Source organism: Sabethes cyaneus, chromosome 1 (genome assembly GCF_943734655.1).
Source record: "Sabethes cyaneus chromosome 1, idSabCyanKW18_F2, whole genome shotgun sequence".
Classification (NCBI taxonomy): Eukaryota; Metazoa; Arthropoda; class Insecta; order Diptera; family Culicidae; genus Sabethes; species Sabethes cyaneus.
Window position 1 is genome coordinate 165,146,801 of NC_071353.1, and position 26,704 is coordinate 165,173,504.

Genomic DNA, 26,704 nt, shown 5'->3' on the forward strand with positions numbered 1-26,704 from the left:
GAATTGGTTGCCAACAAGTCTGCACTGTCCCTCATGGCAAGGGTAAACTTGAAAGATCGCCAATTTTTCATGCAGACCAAATAAGTAATGTTAATTTAGTTGATAATTATTAACGATACACACATAAATGATATAAAATTGTTTCATGGATTAAACTTCTAGCAAATTTGTTTTATTGCAAAATTGAGGTGTCCAGATTTTGTCGCGAATAAGCCTTATTTCTCACTTCTCATTGTTCACTTTTCATTTTTCATTTTTCATTCTCTTCTCACTTCTTACTTCACACTCCTCACTACTTGCTTCCCATTACTGGCTTGTCACTTCTTACTACTCATTTCTCATTATTCACTTCGCACTATTCTTCACTTCACACTACTCATTTCTCACTAATCACTTTTTACACACAAACGAAACGAAGCAGAAAATTGTAACAAAAATGAAAAGAAAGTTGGAAGAGGTGATAGTTATGGTCATAATAATGAATAAAAATCGATTCGGAAAATTAGAACTTAGAGAATAAATTAAGAAGTGCATTCCAGAAATAATTGTAGAAATCATTGTTGCAGATAAAGTTATTTATTAATTGATACAAATTAACAATATTCTGAAACTTTAACTTGAAATAATAGAAAGATTTTTTATGGATCTTACGGCCTTGGGAGGTCTTCTTACTACTCACTTCTCACCTCTCATTAGTTACTTCTCACTACTTACTCACTACTCACTACTCACTTCTCACTATTTATTATTTTATTGCTTACTTCTCACTTCTTATTAAACTCTTAATTCGAACTATTCAGTTCAGACAGTTATCAAACTATAATTAAACCAGAAAATGTGAAATGTGACAGGGCCTGTAGCAGTAACTCTTCCCGAAAAGTGAATTAGAAAGTAAAATTAAAAGAAATATAGAAACTGAAACGATCACTAAACAAAAAAAACAGAACAGTAAACTCTTTGGGAGAAATAGATTGAAACATAAAGGGTCGTAAAACAACATACACAAAATGGAAAGTACAATGAAAATTGATTAAGTTTTTAATGTTTATTCATTGAAAGAGCACATAAGGGGTTGAATTTGAACCCCATTGTTTCAATCAGGAAATCCTCGATGCAAATACAGTCAAATGATTCAACCTTTTCCTCCTTTTCCAACAGCCAACGAACAACGAGCCCGCAAGTTGAGCCATAAAAATTTGTTACTGAAATGTTTATTACTCGATGCAATGGCAAATTATTATTGAACAAGCCTTTACCCCGGCCAGCTGTACCGGGCCCGGGCCCGGAGGTTCGATTTGGTTCGGCAAGGCAAGAGAAATGCCGCCGGATCCACGACGACCGCCGACGTCGTTCGTCGTTTTCTTCAAGTGGCAGATAATATATTGACCCTGCCTGCGGTGTGCGGACCCACCAACCATGGAAAATCCACCAACCATTCGTTGATCTAGGAGCCGCCGGATCGGCCGGCGGAATCGTTCGTCTAGTAGCTAGCGCGGCCATGACCACCTTGAGCCGCCACCAGGCGCAGCCATCCCCGGCAAGGTTACGGCGCGCGATACCATACCAAGCGATGCCCATATAGAGCCCCAGGGGCTGCCTGTCTCTCTCTCTCTCTCTCCCCGTCGTTCGAATGGATGAGAGCCGCTACAAGATCATCAACTTTATTCAACCCGACAGAACAATGCACAATCGGATAAAATGTTATGAAGCATTTGGCGGAGATTAATTCGCTCCGATCCATCGGAGACCTATCGGTCTGCGTGTTATGGCCACCGAGAAGCCTGAAGGAGAAAAATAACTACAACAGCAACAAGCGACAAGCGACCGGCAAAAACTCCGCCGACCGGGGAGGGTTTCATAAAATATTTATTGGCTTCTAGGCTCTAGGTTCGCGCGGAACTTGAGTCATTAGGTATGTAGATTGTTGCGTTTCCTAGCGTACCGGGGAACGGAACGGAACGAAACGCAACATAACAAAGCACAAGCTGCGACATTTTGGTGAATTTTGTTTTCGGGATCTTACTGGAATGCAAACAAGGTGGATGGTGGAAGAAATGGCTTATCACGATTTCGGAACACGATCGCCTTCCGAAAGGTCACCCGAGCTGACACATACGTAACGTACGGCGGAAGCGTTTCGAACTTGGCTCTTTGGCTTGTTGGCTGGTCAGTCGGTTTTCGAACGAACTAGGCTTGCTCGATGCGAATTGCTGCTGTCGATTGTGCGCCTGTTCCAGTTGAGCGTAGGGTAAATCGATCGTTGTTTGCCACCTTATAGATTGAAACACTTTCAATTTCACTTCAAAGATCAATTTATCATATTTTGGTATCTTCAACTCAACTCATTAAAGTTTACGATGGCTCAAATTGCTTTCTTAATCTTAATATTATTTGTTTACCTGATAAACAATTTTTTTTTGGAAGGAAATAATGCTTTACTTCAAAAATGAATTAGGTAAAATTCTAGGTCCATTAAATTGTAGTCGGACGGCACCAAATCTGGTGAATATGGCGGGTGGACATTTGTTACGCGTTTATGATGGCTTTTATGACCAAAATTAGTTACGAAAACCACGATAAGAGTGCAATAAAACTCACATGATTACTCGGGAACGGACAGATAAGTTACGATTCCTTGTTCAGGTTTTAAAAATAAAAAGCGAAACGTCGGAGAGTAACTGAAAATTTGTCCAGATTATAATGTGCTTTTGTCTGCTAAATATGAATTACTTCTGAAAAACTGAACTGATTTCCTGCAGGTTCCTGTCTTAAACAGGGTCGGTCAGAGACCGACTTGCTGTCCCAATCCCAGTTCGATTTTCAGTAGCAATATGCGTTCCTGTCCCAGTTCCAATCGCAGTTTTATTCCCATTCGCAGCCCAAACTCAGTGTCAGTCCAGTCCCAATCCCAGTTTTAGTTCTTGTGCCAGTCTCTGTCATTGTCCCAGCATAATCTCGATACTAGGTCCATTACACCAGTCTCTATTACAGCCCAGTCCCCTTCCCAGTCACAGTTAGTCCCGTTCCGAATCCTAATCCCTGTCCCATTCTCACTTGTCCCAATCCCAGTTTCAGTGCCTGGCCCAGCTCAAACCCCTTCCCAGTTATTGTTCCAGTTTCTATCTCAGTATTAGTTATAGTCTTTGTCCATGTTCCAGTGCCAAGCCCAGTGTCTCCCTCCCCAGGCCGTGTCCTGTCCCAGTTCCAATCCCAGCACTAGCCACAGTCCTTATTCCAATATTTGTCCCTGTCCTAGCTTGTATATCATTCCCTGCCGCAGTCCCAGTCCCCATATCAGCACAATTCTAGTCTCTGTCACTGTCCCAAACTCAGCGCTAGACCTAGTTTCTGTCCCAGTTCGTGTCCCACTATCGATCTCAGTCCAATCCCAGCACAAGCCCAAGCCCCAGTACGTGTCCAGTACCTGTCTCAGTCCCAGTCCCCGTTCCAATTCTCTTACAGTCCCTGCCACTGTGCCAGCCTCAGTCAATCCCATTCAAATCCCATTCCCATTTGTAGTCTTGGCCCAGTGTCAGTCCAGTTCCGGTTCCGGTCTTAATCCCAGCTTAATTCCAGTCCCAATCCCAGCCTCGGTCCCTCTCTTAGCCCACCCAGTTTCAATCACAGCACTAGTCCTAATCCTTATTCCAGTCCCAATCCCTGTCTCAGTACCAGTCTCATTCCCAACCAGTCGTAGTTCCTGTCCCAATCCTAGTCCCAGCCCCGTTTCAATCCTACCCACAGTCCGTGTCCCAGTCAGAGTTCCAATCCTAATACTAGTTCCAGTCCCGGTTCCCGTCCTAGTCTTAGTCCCTGTCCCATCCAACTCACAGTCCGTGTCTCAGCCAAGTTCCAGTCACCGTCAGTCCAAATACTAGTACTAGTTCCATTCAATACCCCAGTCTTAGTTCCTGTTTCAGCCTAGTCCTTGCCCCTGTCTCAGCCAAGTTCCACACAGTTTCAATTCCAACCGTGTTCCAGTCCGCATCCCAGTGCTAGTCCTTTTCCTAGGCAAGTCGCAGTCCCAAACTTGGTCTCAGTCCCAGTCCCAGCCTCGTTTCAGTCCTAGTCACAGTCCGTGTTTGAACCCCGTTACAGTTCTAGTCTCAGTCTACGTCCTAGTCCCTATCCCAGCCAAGTTCCAGTCCCAGTCACAGTCCGTCCAAATCGCAGTACTAGTCCTTGTTCCCGTCCCAGTCCTAGTCCTTATCCTAGCCAAGTCTCAGTTCCTGTCACAGTCCCAGTCCCAATCCCAATCCTAGTACGTGTCCCATTTTCCGTCTGTCTCAGTCTGAGTCTAAGTCCCAATCGCAGTACTAGTTCTAGCCCTAGTTGCTGCCCCAGTCTTGGTTTCTGTTCCAGCCAACTGCCAGTCCTTGTCCTAGCTAAGAGTCCTTCTCGGTCTCAGCCCGAGTTCATGTCCCACTCCCTGTCCCAGCCAAGTCTCAGTCCCAGTCCCAGACCCAGTCCCCGTTCAGTCCCAACCGCGACCAAGGCCAGAAAATAGACGTAGAAAATCGAACTAAGAGGGTAAAATGTAGATAAGAAACAAGATAGTGAAACATTAAAAACAACCAAGATAAGAAGTAAGAGAAAGAGAAAAAGGAAATGAAAATGGGAAATAAAAGTCAATAATAAACGTCTGCGAAAAAGTAGGATAAGCATGCGAGAAACGAGGATTGGGGAAAAAATTGCAGAGAAAACTGGATAAAGAAGATGTATGGCAAAAGAAAAGAAAAGAAAAGAAAAGAGAAACAAAAAGGAAAACGAAATAAAAATTGGAAGAGGTGTTAATGGTAAATGTGAAAAATGCAAATGAGTCATAATTATGATGAATCGAAACGGAAAATTGACTAGCGGAAATACGAAAAATAATTTAAAAATTGAAATGACTAAACAAGAATTTAGGTAGAAAATGAGGAAAGAAAAATTTAGAATTCAAAACAGAAAATGTCGCAAGCCGGTTGAAAAAGGGAAATGAAAATAGGAACCAAACGAGTAAATAAATAAAGGAAAACTAACAAAAAACGCACGAATTTACAAAAAATGAACTATTGTAGGTTAGTCATTCAACTTACAAAAACTACTCATTAATGAAAAGGTGAACTGATTTCCTACAAGTTCCTTCCATACATATTCCCAGTTCCAATCCCAACCCCAGCGCATTAAATGTCATAGTCCCAGTTCGTGTTTGGTCCAAGCCTCAACCAGTACCCCACACAATTCCCAGTCCCTATGGTAACCAAGTCCCTGTCCCAGTCACAGTTCCTGTCACAGCTCATTCCCAGTTCCCATCTCAGTCATAGTCACAGTTCAACTTTTAGCACACGCCTCAGTCCGTGTCCCAGCCACGTCCCAGTCTAAATCACAGTCCGTGTCCCAGCCCCGTTCCAACCTAATTCACTGTCCATGTCCCAGCCACGTCCCAGTCACAGCCCCAATCTTAGTACTAGTCCCAGTTCATGCCTAGTCCCGGCCTTTGTTCCAGCCAAGTTTCAATCTCAGTCTCAGTTCCAATCACATTTCGTGTCCCAATCCTAGCTCCGTCCCAGAATGAGTCAGTCACAGTCTCAATCCCAGTTCCAGCCTCAGACTCAGTTCCAATCACGGTTTCAGTCTGAGACCCAGCCATAGTCAAGATCTCAATCCTAGCACTAGTTTCCGTTCCAGTCCCAGTCCCTGTTCTGTCTCAATTCCACTCTGTCCCGTCCCAATCCCTGTCTCAGTCTGATTTACAGTACTAGCCCTTGCCGCTGTCCCACTACATGTCCCAGCCCAGTCCCCGTCTAAATCACAGTTCGACAATCCCAGTACTGGCATCAGTCACTGTCCCAGTTCGTGGCCCAAACCCTGTCTCAGTCGAAATCCTGGCCCCCAATCCCAGTTCCAGTCCCTGTCGCTATCGCAGTCCAGCTTCAGCCACAGTCTCAACCACAATCCCAGTCTGAACTGCGACCCAGTCCCAGCCCAGGAAACAAAAAGGGGGAAATAAATCGTCGATATGAAACAAGACAGTAAAATAATTTAAAAAAAACAGACGGAAACGTGAAAAACGAAAATATAAAGAAAAATAAGGACCTGATCATAAAAAATAGCAAATGGTTACGCCAAAAAATACGATAACAAACCGAGAAACGAAGAGAAAGTTTAGAAAATATGGTCAAAGAAACTGAAAAGTGAAATTAAAAAATAAATAAAAGAAGTGAAATAAAATACTTAATCAAAACAGACTTAGAAACACGTGAAAAAAAATTAGTCGAACAGAAAATTGGGAAAGGTGATATTAATAGAAAATGTGAAAGTAAATGAGGCAGAATAATAATAAAACAAAATGGAAACATAAAACAGAATAGGAAAATGTGAAATAAATGTAAGAAAAACATGAAAAACGAAGTAATGCACTATGGGCCAGAAATTTAAATTTCGGGACAAAAATATGTACGGTTAAACGGCATGTCTCAGCTTAATGTGGTCTTCGGCAACATTTTGAATAAAAAATTGATGCATATTTTGAAGGGGTCGTCCAATATTTAAGCGTCTCTTAAACAACAATTTAAGTAATAACTTTTTGAGCAAACTTTTTTCACCCTTTTAGTTTCAAAATATTAAAGATAAACCAATTTCAAGTAATTTTTCTGAAGATATCAAACTTCTACCTTTTACCCATTTTCAGCAATAGACCTTTGTTTATAAACGACCCCTCAAATCACATTTCTTCTTGTAACATGTTTATTTCAACAGACCGCTCAATATGATGTTCTAAAAAATATTTTGCGCATAAAAGAGGAATATTTTTGCTGAATGCTGTTTTGCTTTATATGCATTAATTAATAAGATATAACGACTCCTTCAAAAGATGCATCATTTTTTCATTCAAAAAGTTGCCGAAGACCGCATTGAACTGAGACATACCGTTTAACCGCAAATATATTTGTCCCGAAATTTAAATTTCTGGCCCATAGTGCAATGCGAGATCATAAGAAAACAAAAAAGTAACTCAAGAAATAAATTACATACGGTTGTTCGTTTATCGCTACAAATAAAAAACTATAATATTTAATTTGAGGTAATCAAACGATTTTCTTTTTATTGATCATACGGCTTTAAGAGATAAACAATGTTATAATTTTTTGACGGATATTATTAACGGTATATTTTTAGTATACCGCCCTAGTCCCTGTCCCGATTTCAACCCACTCTCTAGACCCAGTCTCTGTCCCGTCCCAGTCTCAGTTCCAATCCCAGCTCAAGCCCCAGTCCCAGTACCTGTCCAAATCCCTGTCCCATTGTAGTTTCAGTTCTTATCACAGTTTCAATCCCAGCACTATAGCCCCAGTCCCAGTCCCCTTCACTGTCGCAGCTCAGTTACCGCCCCAGTCCCAGTATTAGTTCCAGTCCTGGTCACAGTCCCAGTGTCAGTCCTCATCTTAGTTCCGTTCCCTGACGTTGCCCTGGTGGAAAACGCAAAACGGGATGTAGGGTTAATATTTTAGAACGGTAGTTCTTTTACAATTGACGAAGGCACGGTAGTAATGAATGTAATGAAGTAAAGTAATGAAATTTTAGGAGGGAGCATATTGAAAAGTCTAGTCAAAAATTAAACAAAAATTAAACGAAGTGCAAAAAGTTACACAAAGCAGTGGAGAAAATAGGTTGTCCGCTTATCGATACAAATTTATAAAAAAAAATCTATTTATATAAGACGCTTATGTCTGTATCGAAAACCAGGTCTCTGACAGAACGCCATAAGAGGCTTATCGGGAACTAAAAACAGGTTCCTGACAGGACGTCATGCTTTCGAAGCAATGGGTTGTACTCTCAGTCACCTCACTGGTCGACTGCTGGACTGCTCGATTGCTCAACTGCTTGACTAGACTGCTCGACAGGACTGGTCGATAATTAGACTGCTAGATTTGATTGCTCGACTGAACTGCTTAACTGAACTGCTCGACTGAACTGTTCGATTCGACTGCTCGACTCAACTACTTGACTTCGACTTGACTGCTTGACTGAACAGCTCGATTTAACTACTCGACCCGACTGCTCGACTTAACTGCACGATTGAACTGCCCGACAGGACTGTTCGATTCGACTGCTCGACTGGCCAGCATGATTCATCTGCTCGACTGGAATGCTCGATTCAACTGCTTGATTCCACTGCTCGACTGGACTACTCGACTCAACCGCTCGAGTGAACTGCTTGACTCAACTACTCGATTGGACTATTCGAATCGGCTGCTCGATTCAACTGCTCAACCCGATTGCTCGATTCAACTGCTCGACTAGACTACTCGATTTAATTGCTAGACTCAACCAGCGATACCAGACTTGCAGATTTGTCTGCAAATTCCAGATTTTTTGAATCGTTTTGCAGATCATTATAAATTTGCAGATATTTGCAGTTTTTATGACTTTTATGGCTTAGGTGCAGGTTTTTGTTCGAAGCTCTTTAAACTTTCTAAAAAAGTGTGCAGATTTTAAACCAAAAAATTCGAGTAGCCAGAAAACTGCTCGATTTTTTCGGTTTTCGAGCAGTTGCAGACATTTTTTTTAGAAAATATGGCATCTCTGGACTCAACTGATAGCTTGATTCAACTGCTCAACCCAATTGCTCGATTCAACGGCTCAACCCGCCTGCTCAACTCAACTGCTTGACTTAATTGCTCGACTGGACTACTCGATTCAACTGCTCGACTGGACTACTCGATTCAACTGCTCGATCAAACTGCTCGACTCGACTTCTCGAATGAACTGTTCGACTTAGGGTTGTTGATATTATATCGATATTTGATATTATCGATTTTCCCTCCTTAAAATATTGATATATCAGGCCGATATTGAGCTGACCGATATTATCAATATTTTGATATTTGCGACCGATATCGGCCACGATATTGTTCTTACCGTTTGTAATAAAACACGCTGCACAACTTTTTGGCAGCCTAAAATCGCAGGCAAAAGCGACTGTGGGTGAGTTACGAATACATCTTGTTTGGCTAGCAAATAAACTATTGGTTTACTTGACAAAATAAATGGAAATTACACTTGCGACGATTTCTTCCGCGACGGTTACAATTCATCGCGTTCGAAAGGGTGGGAAAATTACAATATTGTTATTTTTTATACGGACTTCCAATAACTGTACACAGTTGTACTTGCCAGTGAAAAGACTGTCAATCTTTTTCTGTACTTCGAAGGATCTGTTTCATATCATTAGGTTAATATTCATCGGAATAGAGAAATAGTATATTTGATGCTAATCCACACGTCCCTTAAACCTAGTAAGGAAATATTTCCTGTCCCCTTTTTCAACACCAGAAAATTATAAAATCAGCATCGCTGGTATAGCCAACATCAACCGCATCTTATTATTTGCGTTTATGTGACAGCTCGTGTCGTTCAACTTGGTTTCAGCGTTTTTATATTTTATGTACGATAAATATTTTAGATTTTACCATCAATAAGTTCATCATACCTGTTCCTCACGGCGAGTTTTAGAAGGTTTTTAAATCTTTTAGCTCTATTAACGTTAATAGACCCCGCCGGCTTTGTTGAATTTCATACAAAGAAATGCGAACTTTTTATCCCGTTGTCTTGTCACAAAGAGCAATTAAATTTTGTGTAGAAACCGTAAGTAACGCAGTAACGTAACGCAAAGCGATTTTTTTTGTGAATATCACAGTTTTGCTGATATTTTTCACCCGGTTTTTTACCTACCCGTCAGTCTGTTCGAGGGGATCAATGTGGTGCATGCCAAGTTTAATGTAATAAAAGACTAGGTGCTGCATGCAAAGTTAAATGGTACTAGGTAAAAGTGCGATTTGATGTTAACGGGTTTTGATGCCTTTGGCACACTTATTCCGTGAATTACAACGAAAATATGCGTAGAATGCATCAAGATCATAAAAGTAAAACCACACTATTTCGTGCGATTACGCAGGTTTGAAGATTCTGGGTTTTTGCAATATCGATATAACTTTCGATATCCGGCCTAAATATCGATGGCAATATCGCGGAGGGTCCAAATATCGATATTGCTGATATCGATATTTTTTTCAGAGTATCAACAACTCGACTCAACTGTTCGGCTTGACCTTACTTAACCATTCGATTCTACTGCTCGACTCGACCACTCGATTCAACTGCTCGACCGCATTGCTTGACTGAACAGCTTGATTTAACTGCTAGACTCGACTGCTCGACCCAACCCAACTGCTTGACTCGATTGTTTGATTCGACTGCTAGACTTGCCTGCTCAATTCGATTGCGTGTCGCGATATCATAAGGACAGTGTTAAATCAGACTTAATGATAGCAAATGATCAGGAATTTTCTAAGCAACATTTTACTTTAATCAGACTACATAAACGTTGCAAACAGCCAGAAGTTTTTATTCAGTTAAATAAAATCCAAAACGACCATAGCAACTATTTGTTTCAGTTTCCGGCTATGACTCTTTTTGATACAACTTCTTAGGGTTATATCATGCAGAATAAGAACTCAAAGAACTAATACAAAGATTAAACATCTTCGCAAACACTGGCCAATGGAATGTATCCGCAGTTTTCGGAATTCTGAACAGACATTTATATTTTCCGGATCGTAAGATGAGCCCGAATCAGTCATAAATATAAGAGGCTTATGTCTGTCGTCAAAACGAGGGGCGCGATATGTATTTTCATGGTATAATAATCGCCCACATTAAGCAAAGACTCAAACCAATCATACCAGATTACATTCAAGACGAGCAAAAGTAACGTAGTTGCACCTCACAGAGTTACATAGCGTTAGCGTTACATAGCGTACCACCAATTTGCTCACAATTAGACTCGAGGCAACGCGCGGGGGTTTCAGCTAGTATTTAATATTTGGTTAATATTTAATTCGAAGTAATCAGAGGATTTTCTGTTTTTCGTATGGCCTTGAGAGGTAAACTCTTAGATTTTTGTGTGTTTTTCACGGGAGTAATTCTCGCTGAAACGGAGCCACTACTGACACGAGGTGTTCAAATATTGGAACTTTTGCGCTTAATTGGTTGAAAATGGTTAAAGAATAAGAATTACACTTTTGATACCTCGAAATAGTGGACCCCTCGTGTGCCAAGGGGTGTAACAGGTTCAAAAAAAGTTGAGTTTTGAGCAAACCTTGAGATCTATATCATGTGATATTCCATAAATTTGCCATGAAACAACTAACAAATGGCCCGATTCTGTAAAGAAGAAGAACAGGGCTTTCAAATGGAGTAAAAAATTTTTTGGTGGCCATCTTGATTTTGGTCGCCATATTGGATTTTATCAAAAATCGCCTTTTCACCATTCATTCACCGCTACAAGAAACATTCGTAAAATTAGATGTGCAATGGCATTAACTGAATAAAACAACCAGTTATTTGCAGCAAGGTTCACAATTTTCATATAATTATTGTGATATTTCCAAAATTTGCTATCAAACAAACTACGAACGACACGGTTATGTAAAGAGGAGAGATAGGGCTTATAAACAAAGTGAAAAAAAAATTGGCGGCCATCTTAGATTTGGCCGCCATGTTGGATTTTATCAAAAAATCGCCGATTTCGCCATGATCCCCCCAACCGATTTTAATTTCAAGACCACCATCGGAAAGCTAAAACAAAAGGCTATAAGAAACATTCCTCAAGTTAGTTGACGACAAAATCCAAGATGGCTGCCTAAAAATTTTTTACTCCATTTGAAAGCCCTGTTCTTCTTCTTTACAGAACCGGGCTATTTGTTAGTTGTTTCATGGCAAATTTATGAAATATCACATGATATAGATCTCAAGGTTTGCTCAAAATTTAACTTTTTTTGAACCTGTTAGGCCCCTTGGCGAACGAGGGGTTCACTATTTCGAGGTATCAAAAGTGTAATTCTTATATTTTAACCATTTTCAACCATTTAAGCGCATGACCTCGTGTCTGTAATGGCCCCGTTTCAGCTAGAATTACTCACGGACATTATTAACGACGTCTATAAACAATTTATTTGAACGAAAAAGAACGAGCAACAAGTAAAAAACACGAGCAAAAGCAGGATAGAACATAAGAAAAAATGAGACACATAATAATAATAATAATAAATAGAAAAAGAAGAAAAACAGAGCGAAAAGGAACGTTACAGCAAAGGACGTAATAAGAGTAGAAACGGAATAAACAAGAACGTTGGGACGACTACTGCACTATGGGCCAGAAATTAAAATTTCGGGACAAAAATATTTGCTGTTAAACAGCATGTCTCAGCTCAATGTAGTCTTCGGCAACTTTTTGAATAAAAAATTGATGCACATTTTGAAGGGGTCGTCCAATATTTGAGCGTTACTTAAGCAACAATTTAAGTAATAACTTTTTGAGTAAACATTTTTTTACCTTTTTGGTTTCAAAATATTAAAGATAAACCAATTTCAAGTAATTTTTGTGAAGATATAAAACTTCTACCTTTTACCCATTTTCAGCAATAGACCTTTGTTAATAAACGACCCCTCAAATCACATTTCTTCTTGTAACATGTTTATTTCAACAGATAGCTCAATGTGATGTTCTAGAAAATATTTTGCACATAAAAGAGGAATATTTTTGCTGAAGACTGTTTTGCTTTATATGCATTAATCAATAAAATATAACTGATTTTAGGTTAAAACCCGTTTGATGAAAAATCCGAATATCTTAGCCATCTGCAAGTATCTGCAATTAGTTGGCATACTAATTTGTAGGGAATTATTAAAGCTATCTGCCCAAATATGTATTTCAGAGAATACCTGGGAATACCGTAGCTGGGAATACCTAGGAATGGTGTGGATTTTTTTACATACATTTTATAACTAAATAAATATGCATCCTAGCGTCAAACAGTCTTCACAGCAAGTATGTATTTCAACATACTGAATAACTTTGTAGAACATTTGAAAGCAATAAAATAATCGTGTGCAAAGTTATTGAGTGTAATTGATTTTTAAGTGCTCTTTTTTAACGCATCATTATATTTCGCAACCGGTAAGAGATAGATAGTTACTTTATTCAGCAAAGCTGCTTATTTTAGTATGTTCTGCAACTTTTGGAGAAAAAAACTTTTTTTTTAAATTATTTAAGAAAACAAAAGTTTGTATCACCCTAATAGGCGAATTCATGGTCACCCTAATAGTGCAGGAAGATGCGCTATATTTTATTATTTTACTTCTCCGAAGACACCACCCTTGAAAAAATACACATTTTTCATCAAACGATTTTTAGCCTAAAAACAGTTATATCTTATTAAAAAATGCAGAAAAAGCGAAACAGTCTCCAGCAAAAATATTCCTATTTAATATGCAAAATGTTGTCTAGAACATCACATTGAGCTGTCTGTTGAAATAAACACGTTACAAGAAGAAATGTGATTTGAGGGGTCGTTTATAAACAAGGGTCTATTGCTGAAAATGGGTAAAAGGCAGAAGTTTGATATCTTCAGAAAAAATACTTGAGATTGGTTTATATTTAATATTCTGAAACCAAAAAGGTGAAAAAAAATTACTCAAAAAGTTGTTACTTAAATTGTTGTTAAAGTAACACGTAAATATTGGATGATCCCTTCAAAAGATGCATAATTTTTTCATTCAAAAAGTTGCCGAAGACTACATGGAGCTGAGACCCGCCGTTTAACCGCAAATATATTTGTCCCGAAATTACAATTTCTGGCCCATAGTGTACTGGTTCAAAACCCTTATTAAAAAAATAAATAAATAAATAAACAAGAACCAAAAAGGAAAAGCAAGGGAAAAAAACGGAAACAACTGAAAATGACAAAAAAAATGAAAAGGAAGAGAGAGAAAACAAAGTGTCGTTACTCTAAATATAGGCACCCCAGCCAAAGCGTATGGGTAGTGCCGCGAGGTATACAGTTCGGCTAGGTAAATGTAAACTTTACCTAGCGGTAGAATTCAGTTGCCTTATATCGTGTGTTGACCCGTTCGATTAACCAGTTCTAAGCTAAGTGATTGAAGTTGTTGGTCGTTCAATTTTCTACCGTAGTTTCAGCAGTTGAAAATCGGAAAAACTTAAGCTAAATATAGCAATCATACTGATATGGATTCTCGTGAAACTCATTTCAATTATCTACCCAGCGAAACGTTGCGGTGTATATTTGTTTATTTACCAAGCCTGACCGACCGGGCAGAGCTTTCTTTGGTATGCCGCCAGTGGAATGAGGTGGCTTTTGACAACAGAATTTTGGATCGCATTAGATTGAGATGGAAACTTTGCCCATCAGCGACAATTACACGTCACTACCGGAGTATTGTCATATACCCTCAACCTGATTTAACTGTGGAAGAAAAGAATGTCAGAAAACTACTGACATCGTTTGAGGAAGCAGGCTCATCCTTGAAAGAGGTCATATATGTTGGTTCACCGGACTTTCTGGCGCTAAAACTCCTTTCCACATGCCCACGCGTTATGAAGCTCGTCTTCTGCCCCAAGCTGGTCGTGTCCGATGGCATCAACTACCGGTTACCGATCCTGGAGAAATTGAGGGAATTAAATATCGCAAATCTGTCGAAGTTTAACGTCATTCGTGTAGCTCCCAATCTGCGTAAGCTTCGAATCGGAGACGGTGTTTATAATCTTTCGAGGATAATTGAGACATTGCCACTGGAGCATCTACAACTGTATGGCTCACAGCTTAATATCTTTCAAAACTGTACAAAAGCAACCAAGCTAACAGCTATTGATCTGGGGTATAACGGTGCAGACTTAGAACAACTATGCAAGTTCTGTCCACTGTTGACCAAATTACGTTTCAGATCACTTACAGACATTTCAACTCTTCGACCCTTGGCTAGCCTAACGCATCTTAAGGTAAATCATCTAAAAATTTCAATTTCGAACTTTTCATCACTAAACTCTTTTTTGCTTTTTACAGGTTCTTTCTTTTTTGAATACTGGAGAAACTTTCAGTGAGTTATTAGGAGAGAACGTTGTTTTTCGCAACGTTGAAATACTCGAAATTGACAACTCGAACCCGTTCATTTTCGATAATCCCCTGCAACATTGCTTTCCCAATGTTCACTTTTTAAAATTCGGTGGCACCAGTCCGATGAAACCAGAAACGAGAAATATCCGCTCTTGTTTCCCGCAGCTGAGAACCTTGGAGATTGGCTGGTACAGAACGGAAGCTCTACTTGATCTGTTGGCTGGGCTCTGCAATCTGCGTGCGCTTATTCTGCAGAAGAGACTACTTTCGGCACGCCACTTACCGCCCATGAACGGCCTCCAACAGGTAACGTTGCACAAGACAACGTTGTCTGTGACCGACCAAATAGGCACAAATTTTCCGAGTTTGCAGTTTTTGAATTTATACGGCGGTTCGCATCTCACTAGAGCCGAAAGGTTGCCATCGAGATGTACGGTTAGGCATTACCGCGAGAGCTTTCCTAAAGATATATTCGATGTTATACAGTAAATGACTTGCTGAAGTAGGTTAAGGTTAAACTGAATAAATAAAATAAATTAAATTTTCTACACGAAAAATCGAATTATTTTTCTTTTTAAAGCTCAATTTGTATAAAATACAGAAAAAAATCACCTAAGCTTCCGGTTGAGTCCGGTTCATATTTTCGGGCACATTTCGTGCCACTTCTGCCGTCAGATTCTGTACAGAACCAGATTAGTCACTTTGTTCGCAGCAAAACTACAATTTGCTCTATGCTCTCTTATACTATACTTGTTTTTCCAATATTTCTTGTCGTTCTTGTCCTTGAATGCTGGACGTTCCATGAGCGCTCGAATTCCGTAATCGGCGAATGCCAAATCCGCCCAAAACAGCACGGAACAATCGCGTTAACCAAAGAAAGAGGAAAGGCAGCGAGTCGACGTGCTATCCAGACACTCGTTCGCATATATATTGACTGGGTTGACACGGTCATGTCGCATAAAAAAAAAACAAAACAGCAGCAGCATTATTCGTCAGAAATGCGATGGGCGATCATCTCAGAGGCAGTGATGCTGGCTCGGAAGTGCTCGGATCTACGGATTTTCATAAACTTCACAAAAATTGTTGAAAGTTTCTTTCAGTTACCAAATTCTCGTTCTACTTGTACTGACCAGCTCCACTCTCCTCTCCTCACTCTCCTTTAAACCTTCAGAAAACACAACAATAAGGCGACCAAAAAATCTAAAATACGAAGAAAAGACCACGAAGAGACGCCGTAAAGACGATGAAAATGCTATAAAAAATTAAAAAATGATGAGATAATGGCAAGAATACGATGAAAAGTTGACAAAAAGACAGCGAAAAACGACAAACGAAAAAACAGAAAAATGCAATGCAAAGACACCAAAACAGTGACAAAAAGAACAAAAACAAGACAAAAAAGTTGGTTAAAACGACAATGAAAGAACGTCGATGAAAAAACCATGAAAAGGTGACATTTTTGCTGTCTTGGTAACCAACAGAACGACGAAAAACTGAAAAAAAGTGATGAAATGACAACAAAAAACGGCGAAACAACGACAAAAGACGATGAAAAGATGACAAAAAACGTTAAAACAGCAGCAAAAAAGCCGACAAAAAAGACCCATTACAAGAACAAAAATACGACAGAGAGAGAGATGAAGCAAGATGACGAAAAGGCGTCGGAAAAGCAATACGACGACGAAAAGAAGCCAAAACAGCATAAAAAACAGCAAAATACGACAAGGCAAACAACAAACACGACAAAAAGACGTTCAAAAGGGTAAAAAAAAAATTATGATCCGATGAAAAAGCGATAAAAATGCCAAAAGTAGACTTTAAAAAAACGACTAAAAAAGACGCCGAAAATACGCTGAAATGGTAACAAAACGACCATGAAAAGATGACAGAAATATGGCAGATAGATGACAAAAAGACGACGCACACAAATAGAAGAATACAAAGAGAGGACAAAAAGGATGCGAAAAGGTATCGAAAAGACAACAATAAGATGACAAAATGACTGTAAACAATTTTAGAAAAGTCGATGAAGAGACGATAAAACAACGCACTGTGGGCAAACACGAGTAAAAAAACGGTCGCAATTAAGATACGGCCTGCATGCTGATAAAATATAGGTGATCTTATGTTGAAATCCTTGTAGAAGTGCCCCATTTTGCTCATTTTCCCCTATTTTTACCACCCAATGAACCCAATTCGATTCTACGGACTTCTTTACACAAAGTATTAGGTTTTTAATTTTTGTTTTCTCAAAGCCTTACTTACTATAGTTCAATATTAAATGCAAAAAATGGTAAAAATAGGGGAAAATGAGCAAAATGGGACACTTCCCGATGACAGGAAAGGGGTTGGCACCACGTGATTCTCCAGAAAATTTTACAAAAGATCGCCTGTATTTTATCAGCTCGCAGGCCGTATCTTAATTGCGTCTGTCTTTTTGCTCATTTTTGCCCAATTAAATCGCTTCAAAAAGGTAGCTGACAAATTTTTGTGTTGGGGAAAAATAAATGCTTAATGCGAGAAATGAAGATTCAGGCAAACTGAAAATTCTTGATATTAGGCCAAAAATATAGACTTAGCGAAGGTGAGAGTCGAACTCACAGCTCCCAATCTCTAGTTGAGCGTGTTGTTTAACCAATTACACCACTAAACCGTCTATACTCTGTGGTCTTATATCAAGGTTTTGTTATGACGCTTGCCTGATTCTATCATTCATTCGCACTTTTATCCAGCGCGAATATATTTTTGTTGACTGTATGTGTTGCGACCGCACAGCTTGATAGACATATAGCTATTCGGTTTGCGCTTAGCAACGTTAAACAACACGCTCAACTAGAGATTGGGAGCTGTGAGTTCGACTCTCACCTTCGCCAAGTCTATATTTTTGGCCTAATATCAAGAATTTTCAGTTTGCCTGAATCTTCATTTCTCGCATTAAGCATTTATTCTTCCCCAGCAGAAAAGTAAAAGCCGACTGCTATACGTCGTTGAAAAGAAAAGAAAAAATGACAATTTTTTTACAAATTGCGGCAAAAAGCTTTTTATATGCCCAACCATTTATTTTAAAAGATAAGATCACTTATAGTATTGTATAACGTCATATTTATAAACGGGTGCGCGACGTTAGGCATATGGACGATAGGCATAATGATCGTTAGGCATAATGGACGATAGGCATAATGGACGGTAGGCATAATGGATGATAGACATAATGGACGTTAGGCATAATTTACACGGTTTTGCTCTCCTTTGCTTACGCATTTGAGCCAATCATCATTTCGTCACAATACAATGTGAACCGAAGCCGTCCATTTCACAGAAATGTCGTCCGATATCTGCCCATGGATGCATAGCCGACGTAACGACCAGCACCACGATTGTTGAGAAAACGCATTTTTATCGTGCGTTTTCTCAACAATCGTGGTGCTTTAAATCGTGACGTTTAAAGCCATATAATCTTTGCTATAAACTTTTTCTATCGAATAATCTGTCAATTTAGTAGAGTCTATTAATCAAAACAGGACTGATGGGGTTTTATGATTCATTCCTCATTTATTGTGTTTAAAAAATACGAACGCCACTTTTTGTGAATAAACAGACTGTTTTTTTTTTGAACGATTATTCCCATAACTTGTCGTAAAACTACAAAAACAAATAGGTTACTATGCTGATTGATTATCCGGGGAATTACGTCAACCATTAGCATTACGTCAAACCAATAGCAGAGTAACTCAATTTTCCTAAATTTCTCGAATATTTTCGAACAAACATATGTTGTTTGAGTATTGGGCATGTGAATAACATAGTTAAGAGTGTGTAGGACCGAAAAAGTACATTTTGGTCATTTTGGTTTTTACGTCAACTATGCATCCATGGGCAGTTATGTCTATCGTCCATTATGCCTAAATACATTAGCCTTATGTCCGCATGCCTAATGGGGTACACCCTTTATTAACACCCATATGCAATTGGGTAGAATTTCAAAAGTAATCAAAACAGCGCTGTTCGCCATTTTTTCAATGTTTTTATCAGAAAGCGCTTATTAGACTAACATTTCTTGCATAAGACAAAGAAAATTTTTCCAAGAGAGCGATAAGTTCATCTATACCTATACAAATGGATTTCTGTCTGTCTGTCCCTATGTTCCTGATAGAATCGAAAACTACTGAACCGATCGGCGTGAAAATTTGTATGTAGGGTTTTTTGGGGCTAGGGAAGGTTCTTTCGATGGCAAAAGATCCCTCCCCCCACTAAGAGGGGGGGGGGGGCTCCCATACAAATGAAACACAAATTTCTGCATAACTCGAGAATTATTCAGGCAAATGGAACAAAATTTTACATGTGGGTCTTTTTGGAGACAAGAATTTTTTCTATGGTGAATTGAGAACCCTCCCCACTTTAGGAGGGGGGGGGGGCTGCTATACAAATGAAATACAAATTTGCTCATAACTCCAAAACTAATCAAGCAAATGGAACCAAATTTAGCATGTTGGTGTTTTTGCAGGCAATTTTTTTTTTCTATGGTAAATTGAGACTCTATATTCCTCTCCACTTTAGGAGAGGCGGGGGGGGGGGGGGTTCTATACAAATGAAATACAAATTTTCTCATAACTCGAAAATTAATTAATCAAATGGAACCATATTTGGCATGTGGGTGTTTTAGGAGGCATGAATTTTTTCTATGATGAATTAGGACCCTTACCTTTTTAGGAGGGGGAGCTCCCATACAAATGAAATATAAATTTCCTTATAGCTCGTGAACTAATCAAGCAAATGGAACAAAATTTGACATGTGGGTGTTTTTGGAGACAACAATGTTTTCTATGGTGAATTGAAACCTCTCCCCGCTTTAGGAGGGGGGGCTCCTATACAAATGAAATACAAATTTGCTCATAACTCCAGAACTAATCAAGCAAATTGAACAAAATTTAGCATGTGGGTGTTTTAGTAGGCAATTTTTTTTCTAGGGTAAATTGAGAACCCTCTACTTTCGCAGGGGGGCTCCTATACAAATGAAACACAAATTTCCTTATAACTCGAAAACTAATTAATCAAATGGAACCATATTTGGCATGTGGGTGTTTTTGGAGGCATGATTTTTTTCTATGATGAATTGGGACCCCTTACCGTTTTAGGATAGGGGGGGCTCCCATACAAATGAAATACAAATTTCCTCATAACTCGAAAAGTAATCAAGCAAATGGAACCAAATTTGGCATGTGGGGGGTTTTGGAGGCAGGAATTTATTCAATGATTGTTTGATGCCCCTCACCCCTGTGGTAGGGAGATAAGGATTCATACAAATAAAACAGAAATTTTTGCGTAACTCAAAAACTAATCGAACTCGAGAAATTTTAGATTCTTTCATAAAACATTAATCAATAACAAGACCGCCAAAAACTATCAATAGTAACATTAGATAATTCACCGCGAGACGGTCACAGGCAGCGAGTGTTGCCGGCGACCTGCCGTTGGAAGCGTCGGCCCGTAGAGATCACCTCTATCTAGGCTTATTTATTTTCCTAGATCTACTGACTTCTATTACTTTCCTTCAGTTGGGTCACCCCTGCGAAATGGTACTTTCTACGAAAAGATTTTCCGTGAAATGGTACATCCCGAGTAAGGTTTTTCGCGAAATGGTATTCTGCGAAATTCTATATTGCGCGTTATGGTCAACTGAGAATTGGTGTTCCGCAACATGGTATTCGGCGAAATGGTTTGTAATGATGGCGAATATTTAAATGCTATCCGCTCTATTTTATCAGGCTAAGCAATGCACAATGGTATCAGAACACGCGTTTTATTACTTGCACCGAAATGGTTGATTATACTGGTTAAGTATGTTCCGAGAAATTTCTCAGCGTTAAAAGCTCTTTCATATGGCATGAACGATTATTTGATTAATCCCCCTAAAAGTAAGATAAAAAATTTATTTTTTGACCAGTAAGAGATACAGCAAAACAAAGTTCTACAACATTTTTAAAAAGATTATTATAAAGAACTTTGCCAAAGAAAGTAACCTTCTAGCTATTATAGTTTTAGAGATAAAGAACAATTTTTGTGGAGCCTTTACGAAAATCAATTTTTTGACCACTGTTCTTTCTACAGTATTTATACGCATTTGAAATGTTCGGCAAAGATTTTCTAACAGTTAAATTACATACTTTTCTAAAATATAGTAACTTGCTATCGTCAATATTTGCGGAGAAAATTAAAGTTTTCGTTTAACGGTTTTTACACTAAGCCATATTAAATTCAACCGAGTAACAATTTTCAATGTGAGTGTTTTGGTAGAGGGATAGCTAGGGTCAAATTAATTTGTTATGCATTTTATAGTATTCTTCTTGTACTTTCACATGGGTAATAAATGGCTTGAATATATTTGCATGTTTGAGAGTTATTGCTGTTGAAAATTGTATAATTTTTAAACGAAAAATTTAATTTTCTCCGCAAATATTGACGATAACAAATTACTACATTCTAGAAAAGTATGTAATTTGACTGTTAGAAAATCTTTGCCGAACATATCAAATGCGTATAAATACTGTAGAAAGAACAGTGGTCAAAAAGTTGATTTTCGTAGTCTCCACAAAAATTGTTCTTTATCTCTAAAACTATAACAGCTAGAAGGCTACTTTCTTTGGCAAAGTTCTTTATAATAATCTTTTTAAAAATGTTGTAGAACTTTGTTTTGCTGTATCTCTTACTGTTTAAAAAATAAATTTTTTATCTTACTTTTAGGGGGATTAATCAAATAATCGTTCATGCCATATGAAAGAGCTTTTAACGCTGAGAAATTTCTCTGAACATGCTCAACCAGTATAATCAACCATTTCGGCGCAATTAAAAAAACGCGTGTTCCGATACCAATGGGACCACTGTGCAATGGGGGGAGTTGTTTTCTACTTTACTGTGAGGATAATTTGTATATCAAAACACCCATGAACTCCCCAGAAACTTGCAAAACTCAAGATTGTGAGAAAGGTCATCCGAGATTCACGATTTATGTACAACACAGTTTAATTTGTGGCAATACGAAGTTTGTCGGGTCAGCTAGTCTATACCTATAAAGAAGGATTTCTGTCTGTCTGTCCGTATGTTCCTTATAGAATTGAAAACTACTGAACCAATCGGCATGAAAATATACATGTAGAGGTTTTTTGGGGCCAGGAAAGGTTTTAGTGATGGTTAGAAACCCCTCCCCCCACTAAGAGGGGGGGCTCCCATACAAATGAAACACAAATTTCTGCATAACTCGACAACTAATCAAGCAAATAGAACAAAATTTGGCATGTGGGTGTTTCCGGTGACAAGAATTTATTCTACGGTAAATTGAGACCCCTCACCTCTTTATAAAGGGAATTATAACTCCTCTTCTCTTTAAAAGGGGGGGCTTCCATACAAATTTCCTCATAACTCGAGAACTAATCAAGCAAATGGAACTAAATTTGGCAAGTGAAGGTTTTCGAGGGCAAGAATATTTTCTATAGTAAACTAGGACACCTCCCCACTTTAAGAGGGGGGGCTCCTGTACCAAAGAAACACAATTTTCCTCATAACTCGAGAACTAATCAAGCAAATGGAACCAAATTCACCACGTGGGTGTTTTTGGAGACAAGAATTTTTTCTATGATGGATTGGGACCCCTCCTCACTTTAGGAGGGGGGGCTCCTATACAAATGAAATACAAATTTCCTCATAACTCGAGAGCTAATCAAGCAAATGAAACCAAATTTGGCATGTGAAAGTTTTCGAGGGCAAGAATATTTTCTATGGTGAATTAGGACCCCTCCCAACTTTAAGAGGGGGGGCTCCTATACAAACGAAATACAAATTTCCTCATAACTCGAGAACTAATCAAGCAAATGGAACAAAATTTGGCACGTGGGTGTTTTTGGAGACAAAATTTTTTTCTATGATGAATTGGGACCCCTCCCCACTTTAGGAAGGGGGGCTCCTATACAAATGAAATGCAAATTTCCTCACAACTCGAGAATTAATCAAGCAAATGGAACCAAATTTGGCATGTGAAATTTTTCTAGGGCATGAATATTTTCTATAGTAAATTAGGACCCCTCCCCACTTTAAGAGGGGGGGCTCCTATACAAACGAAATACAAATTTCCTCATAACTCGAGAACTAATCAAGCAAATGGAACCAAATTTGACACATGGGTGTTTTTGGAGACAAAAATTTTTTCTATGATGAACTGGGACCCCTCCTCACTTTAGGAGGGGGGGCTCCTATACAAATGAAATACAAATTTCCTCATAACTCGAGAGCTAATCAAGCAAATGGAACCAAATTTGGCATGTGAAAGTTTTCTAGGGCATGAATATTTTCTATGGTGAATTAGAACCCCTCTCCACTCTAAGAGGGGGGGCTCCTATACAAACGAAATACAAATTTCCTCATAACTCGAGAACTAATCAAGCAAATGGAACCAAATTTGATACATGGGTGTTTTTGGAGACAAAATTTTTTTCTATGATGAACTGGGACCCCTCCTCACTTTAGGAGGGGGGGCTCCTATACAAATGAAATTCAAATTTCCTCATAACTCGAGAACTAATCAAGCAAATAGAACCAAATTTGGCATGTGGAGGTTTCTGGAGGCAAAAGTATTTTCTATGGTGAATAAGGACCCCTCCCAACTTTAAGAGGGGGTGCTTCTACACAAATGAAACACAAATTTCCTCATAATTCGAGAACTAATCAAGCAAATGGAACCATATTTGGCATGTGGGTGTTTTTGGAGGCAACCATTTTTTCTATGATGAATTAGGACCCCTTACCTTTTTAAGAGGGGGGGCTCTCATACAAACGAAATACAAATTTCCTTATAACTCTAGAACTAATCAAGCAAATGGAACCAAATTTATCATGTGGGTGTTTTTGTAGGCAAGAATATTTTCTATGGTATATTTTCTATGGATTTCTTCACTTTAAGAAAGGGGGGGGGCTCATATACAAATGAAAAACAAATTTCCTCATAACGAGAATTAATCAAGCAAATGGAACCAAATTTGACATGTAAGTGGTTTTGGACGCAAGATTTTTTTCTATGGTGAATTGAGACCCCTCTCTTCTTTAGAAAGCGAGTTATGGCCCATCTCCCCTTTAAGAGGGTGGGCTTCCATACAAATGAAATGCAAATTTCCTCTTATCTCGAGAACTAATCAATCAAATGGAATCAAATTTGGCATGTGGGAGTTTTAGATGGCAGAAATTTTTTCTATGGTGAATTACGACCCCTTCCCCTTTTAAGAGGGGAGCTCCCATACAAATGAAATTCAAATTTCCTTATAACTTGAGAACTAATCAAGCAAATGGAACCAAATTCGGCATGTGGGAGATTTTGGAGTCTTGAATTTATTTTACGATAGTTAGAGACCTCTCACCCCTGTGGTAGGGGGATATGGACTCTCATACAAATAAAACAGAAATTTTTGCGAAACTCAAAAAGTAATCGAACTCGAGAAATTCGAGACTCTTCCATAAAACATTAGTCAATACAAGACCACAAAAACTATCTATAGTAACACTAGATCATTCAGGACGAGACGGTCGCGAGTGTTGCCGGTGACCCGCCGTCGGAAGCGCCGCCCACTGGGGGGCTTGCAAAACTCGAGATTGTGACAAAGATCATCCGAGATTCATGATTTATGTACAACACAGTTTAATTTGTGGCAATACGAAGTTTGTCGGGTCAGCTAGTTTTTTATAAAAAAAAAGGGACGAAAATGCATCCTTTCCAAAGAGTTAATCTAGACCAATTTTGGAAAAACTAAGTATGCAAAGTTGCTTATTTACATGAACTCTTAACACACAAAGTTTCATTGAATTCTGAGAGGGTGCTGCCAACTCCATAGACGAGTTGGAGTGAAATCCGTCCTTAAACTAAAATTATTCATATACCTTTGTCCTAAAATTCTTCCACTTTCCTTACCATAGAATCTCAACTCAGAGAGAAATATAATCCTTGCTGACTTCATGACAAACAATCAATTTTTCTTGCTTCTCAATTGTTATTGCACGGCCGGCTTACACAATCCTACCAGTAAAGCGTCTTGACATTTCATTCCTATCCAGTCAAAGGTTGAACTTTTAACAAGCAATTCAACATATTCACGATTCCGCGAAAACTGTGATTGGTTTTCGCGAAGATGCAAGGTAACAAAAAAAACAATCAGACCTGCAGTCAGTTCACGGAGCACACGAAGAGCTTCGGCCGATCATGTTTCGGTAGCCAACCACAACAATCTTCTGGTATAGGTAACTCTACATGGGGATTCGATCGTAATTCGTCATATGACGGCGGTCGAAACAAAATGCACAGTCGTCCCCGCCGTTCCCGCTGTAGGACACATCAGCTCCCTGTGTGCGATTATTGCACGTATGAATAATTTAGCATATTAGGTATCCGTTTTCGCGAAAAAAGGAGTGGGCGGCATCACAGGAGTGGGCAAACTTTTACGATCATGATTTTTCGAATTCACCCCGGGTCTGTCGATCGGACGAATCGATCGGGTGGGAATCGAAACCGTTTGGGTTACTCGAAAAAAAAAAGACACCAGCAAAAAAAGAGTTGTCAAGTTCAATTACATGCAGTGGAAGCGGAGAGACAAATTTTTCCCGCGGTGTCCATATCGATAAGCTAAGCGTAATGTTTGCATGCCGGACCGATCGGTTTCGGCTTCTAATGTAGCTGTGGGAGATGGTCTCCACCACAGGAAGTTATGGACTTTATGGCGAAATTAATATGCACCAGGGGAACGTCGCGCTATCGCAGATAACGGCCGGCTTGTTGTGGGTTTTGTTTTTGTTTTTTCGAAAGACGGCAGTTCCGAACCAACATAACATACGGACATACATACATCGCGGGGGGAACCGATCATGTCGATCGGTTGTCCCAGTTCAAAACAGGGGTCCTCCTCTGACCGTTTGTCTCAGCCAGCCAGTGATATTTGGATTTGCATAAATTCGTGGAATACAAACGATCTGCATTTCTGGTTGATGGGTGTGCGCGCGGTTCGATGTTGTTACGTGGGCTGGCAAAAAGGTTGTGCCAGTTCGAAACCAGGGTTGAAATATTCGTCGAAAAAATTAACGATCAAGGCTCTGAAAGATGTTAGGTAGTTCAACCCTGCCTCCCGTGTCAGGAAGAATCCAATTGAAACATCATGATTTTCGTCGCCAGACTCACGATGGAAAAGAAACGGTAGCCACCGTGGCAGCGCAGGCAGCCAGCAGAGTGAATTGTGCGCGTTTTAGATAGACATGCCTGGTCGGACTCGCCGCTTGGCACGGAAGAGACAGAATAAAATAAAAGAAACATTCACGAAACTCCTGCAAGTCGGGAAAGGTCGTAAAACGTCGCACAGTGTCGCCCGGATCGCGGATAGTTCACCAGTAAAACCCAGCCCGACCGGCCGTTCGCCGGCCGGGGAATATTTCGAGATGCCAGAGTTTTCCACTTACCTTAGTCAGCGAGGCACTGAAACCGGCCTGACATGATCCTTGCCGATGATAACCCCAGTACACTGGAAATAAAGAAATAGGGAATTGAGTTAAGCGCGCAGTGAACGAAAGGAAAGACAGGGGAAAAAAAATAAACTAAGACGTACACAACTACAACTAAGAGCACAGCCAGACGGTTAAAGTTAAATTGAAACATATGTTCGAAAATCTCTATCCGCCACTTTACGGTGAATTTAACGACATCTGAGCCGGATGTTTATGGATGT

At 39.4% G+C, this 26,704-nt stretch overlaps 1 protein-coding gene across 1 annotated transcript in view; it reads right to left on the reverse strand.

Moving 5' to 3' along the window:
- LOC128744005 (integrin alpha-PS2) overlaps window positions 1–26,704 on the reverse strand; it is a 165,378-nt gene that overhangs the window by 33,631 nt on the left and 105,043 nt on the right. The window contains exon 5 of the mRNA XM_053840744.1: window positions 26,439–26,500. Within this exon, the coding sequence (XP_053696719.1) occupies window positions 26,439–26,500 (62 nt within the window). The remainder of the gene's footprint in view (window positions 1–26,438; window positions 26,501–26,704) is intronic.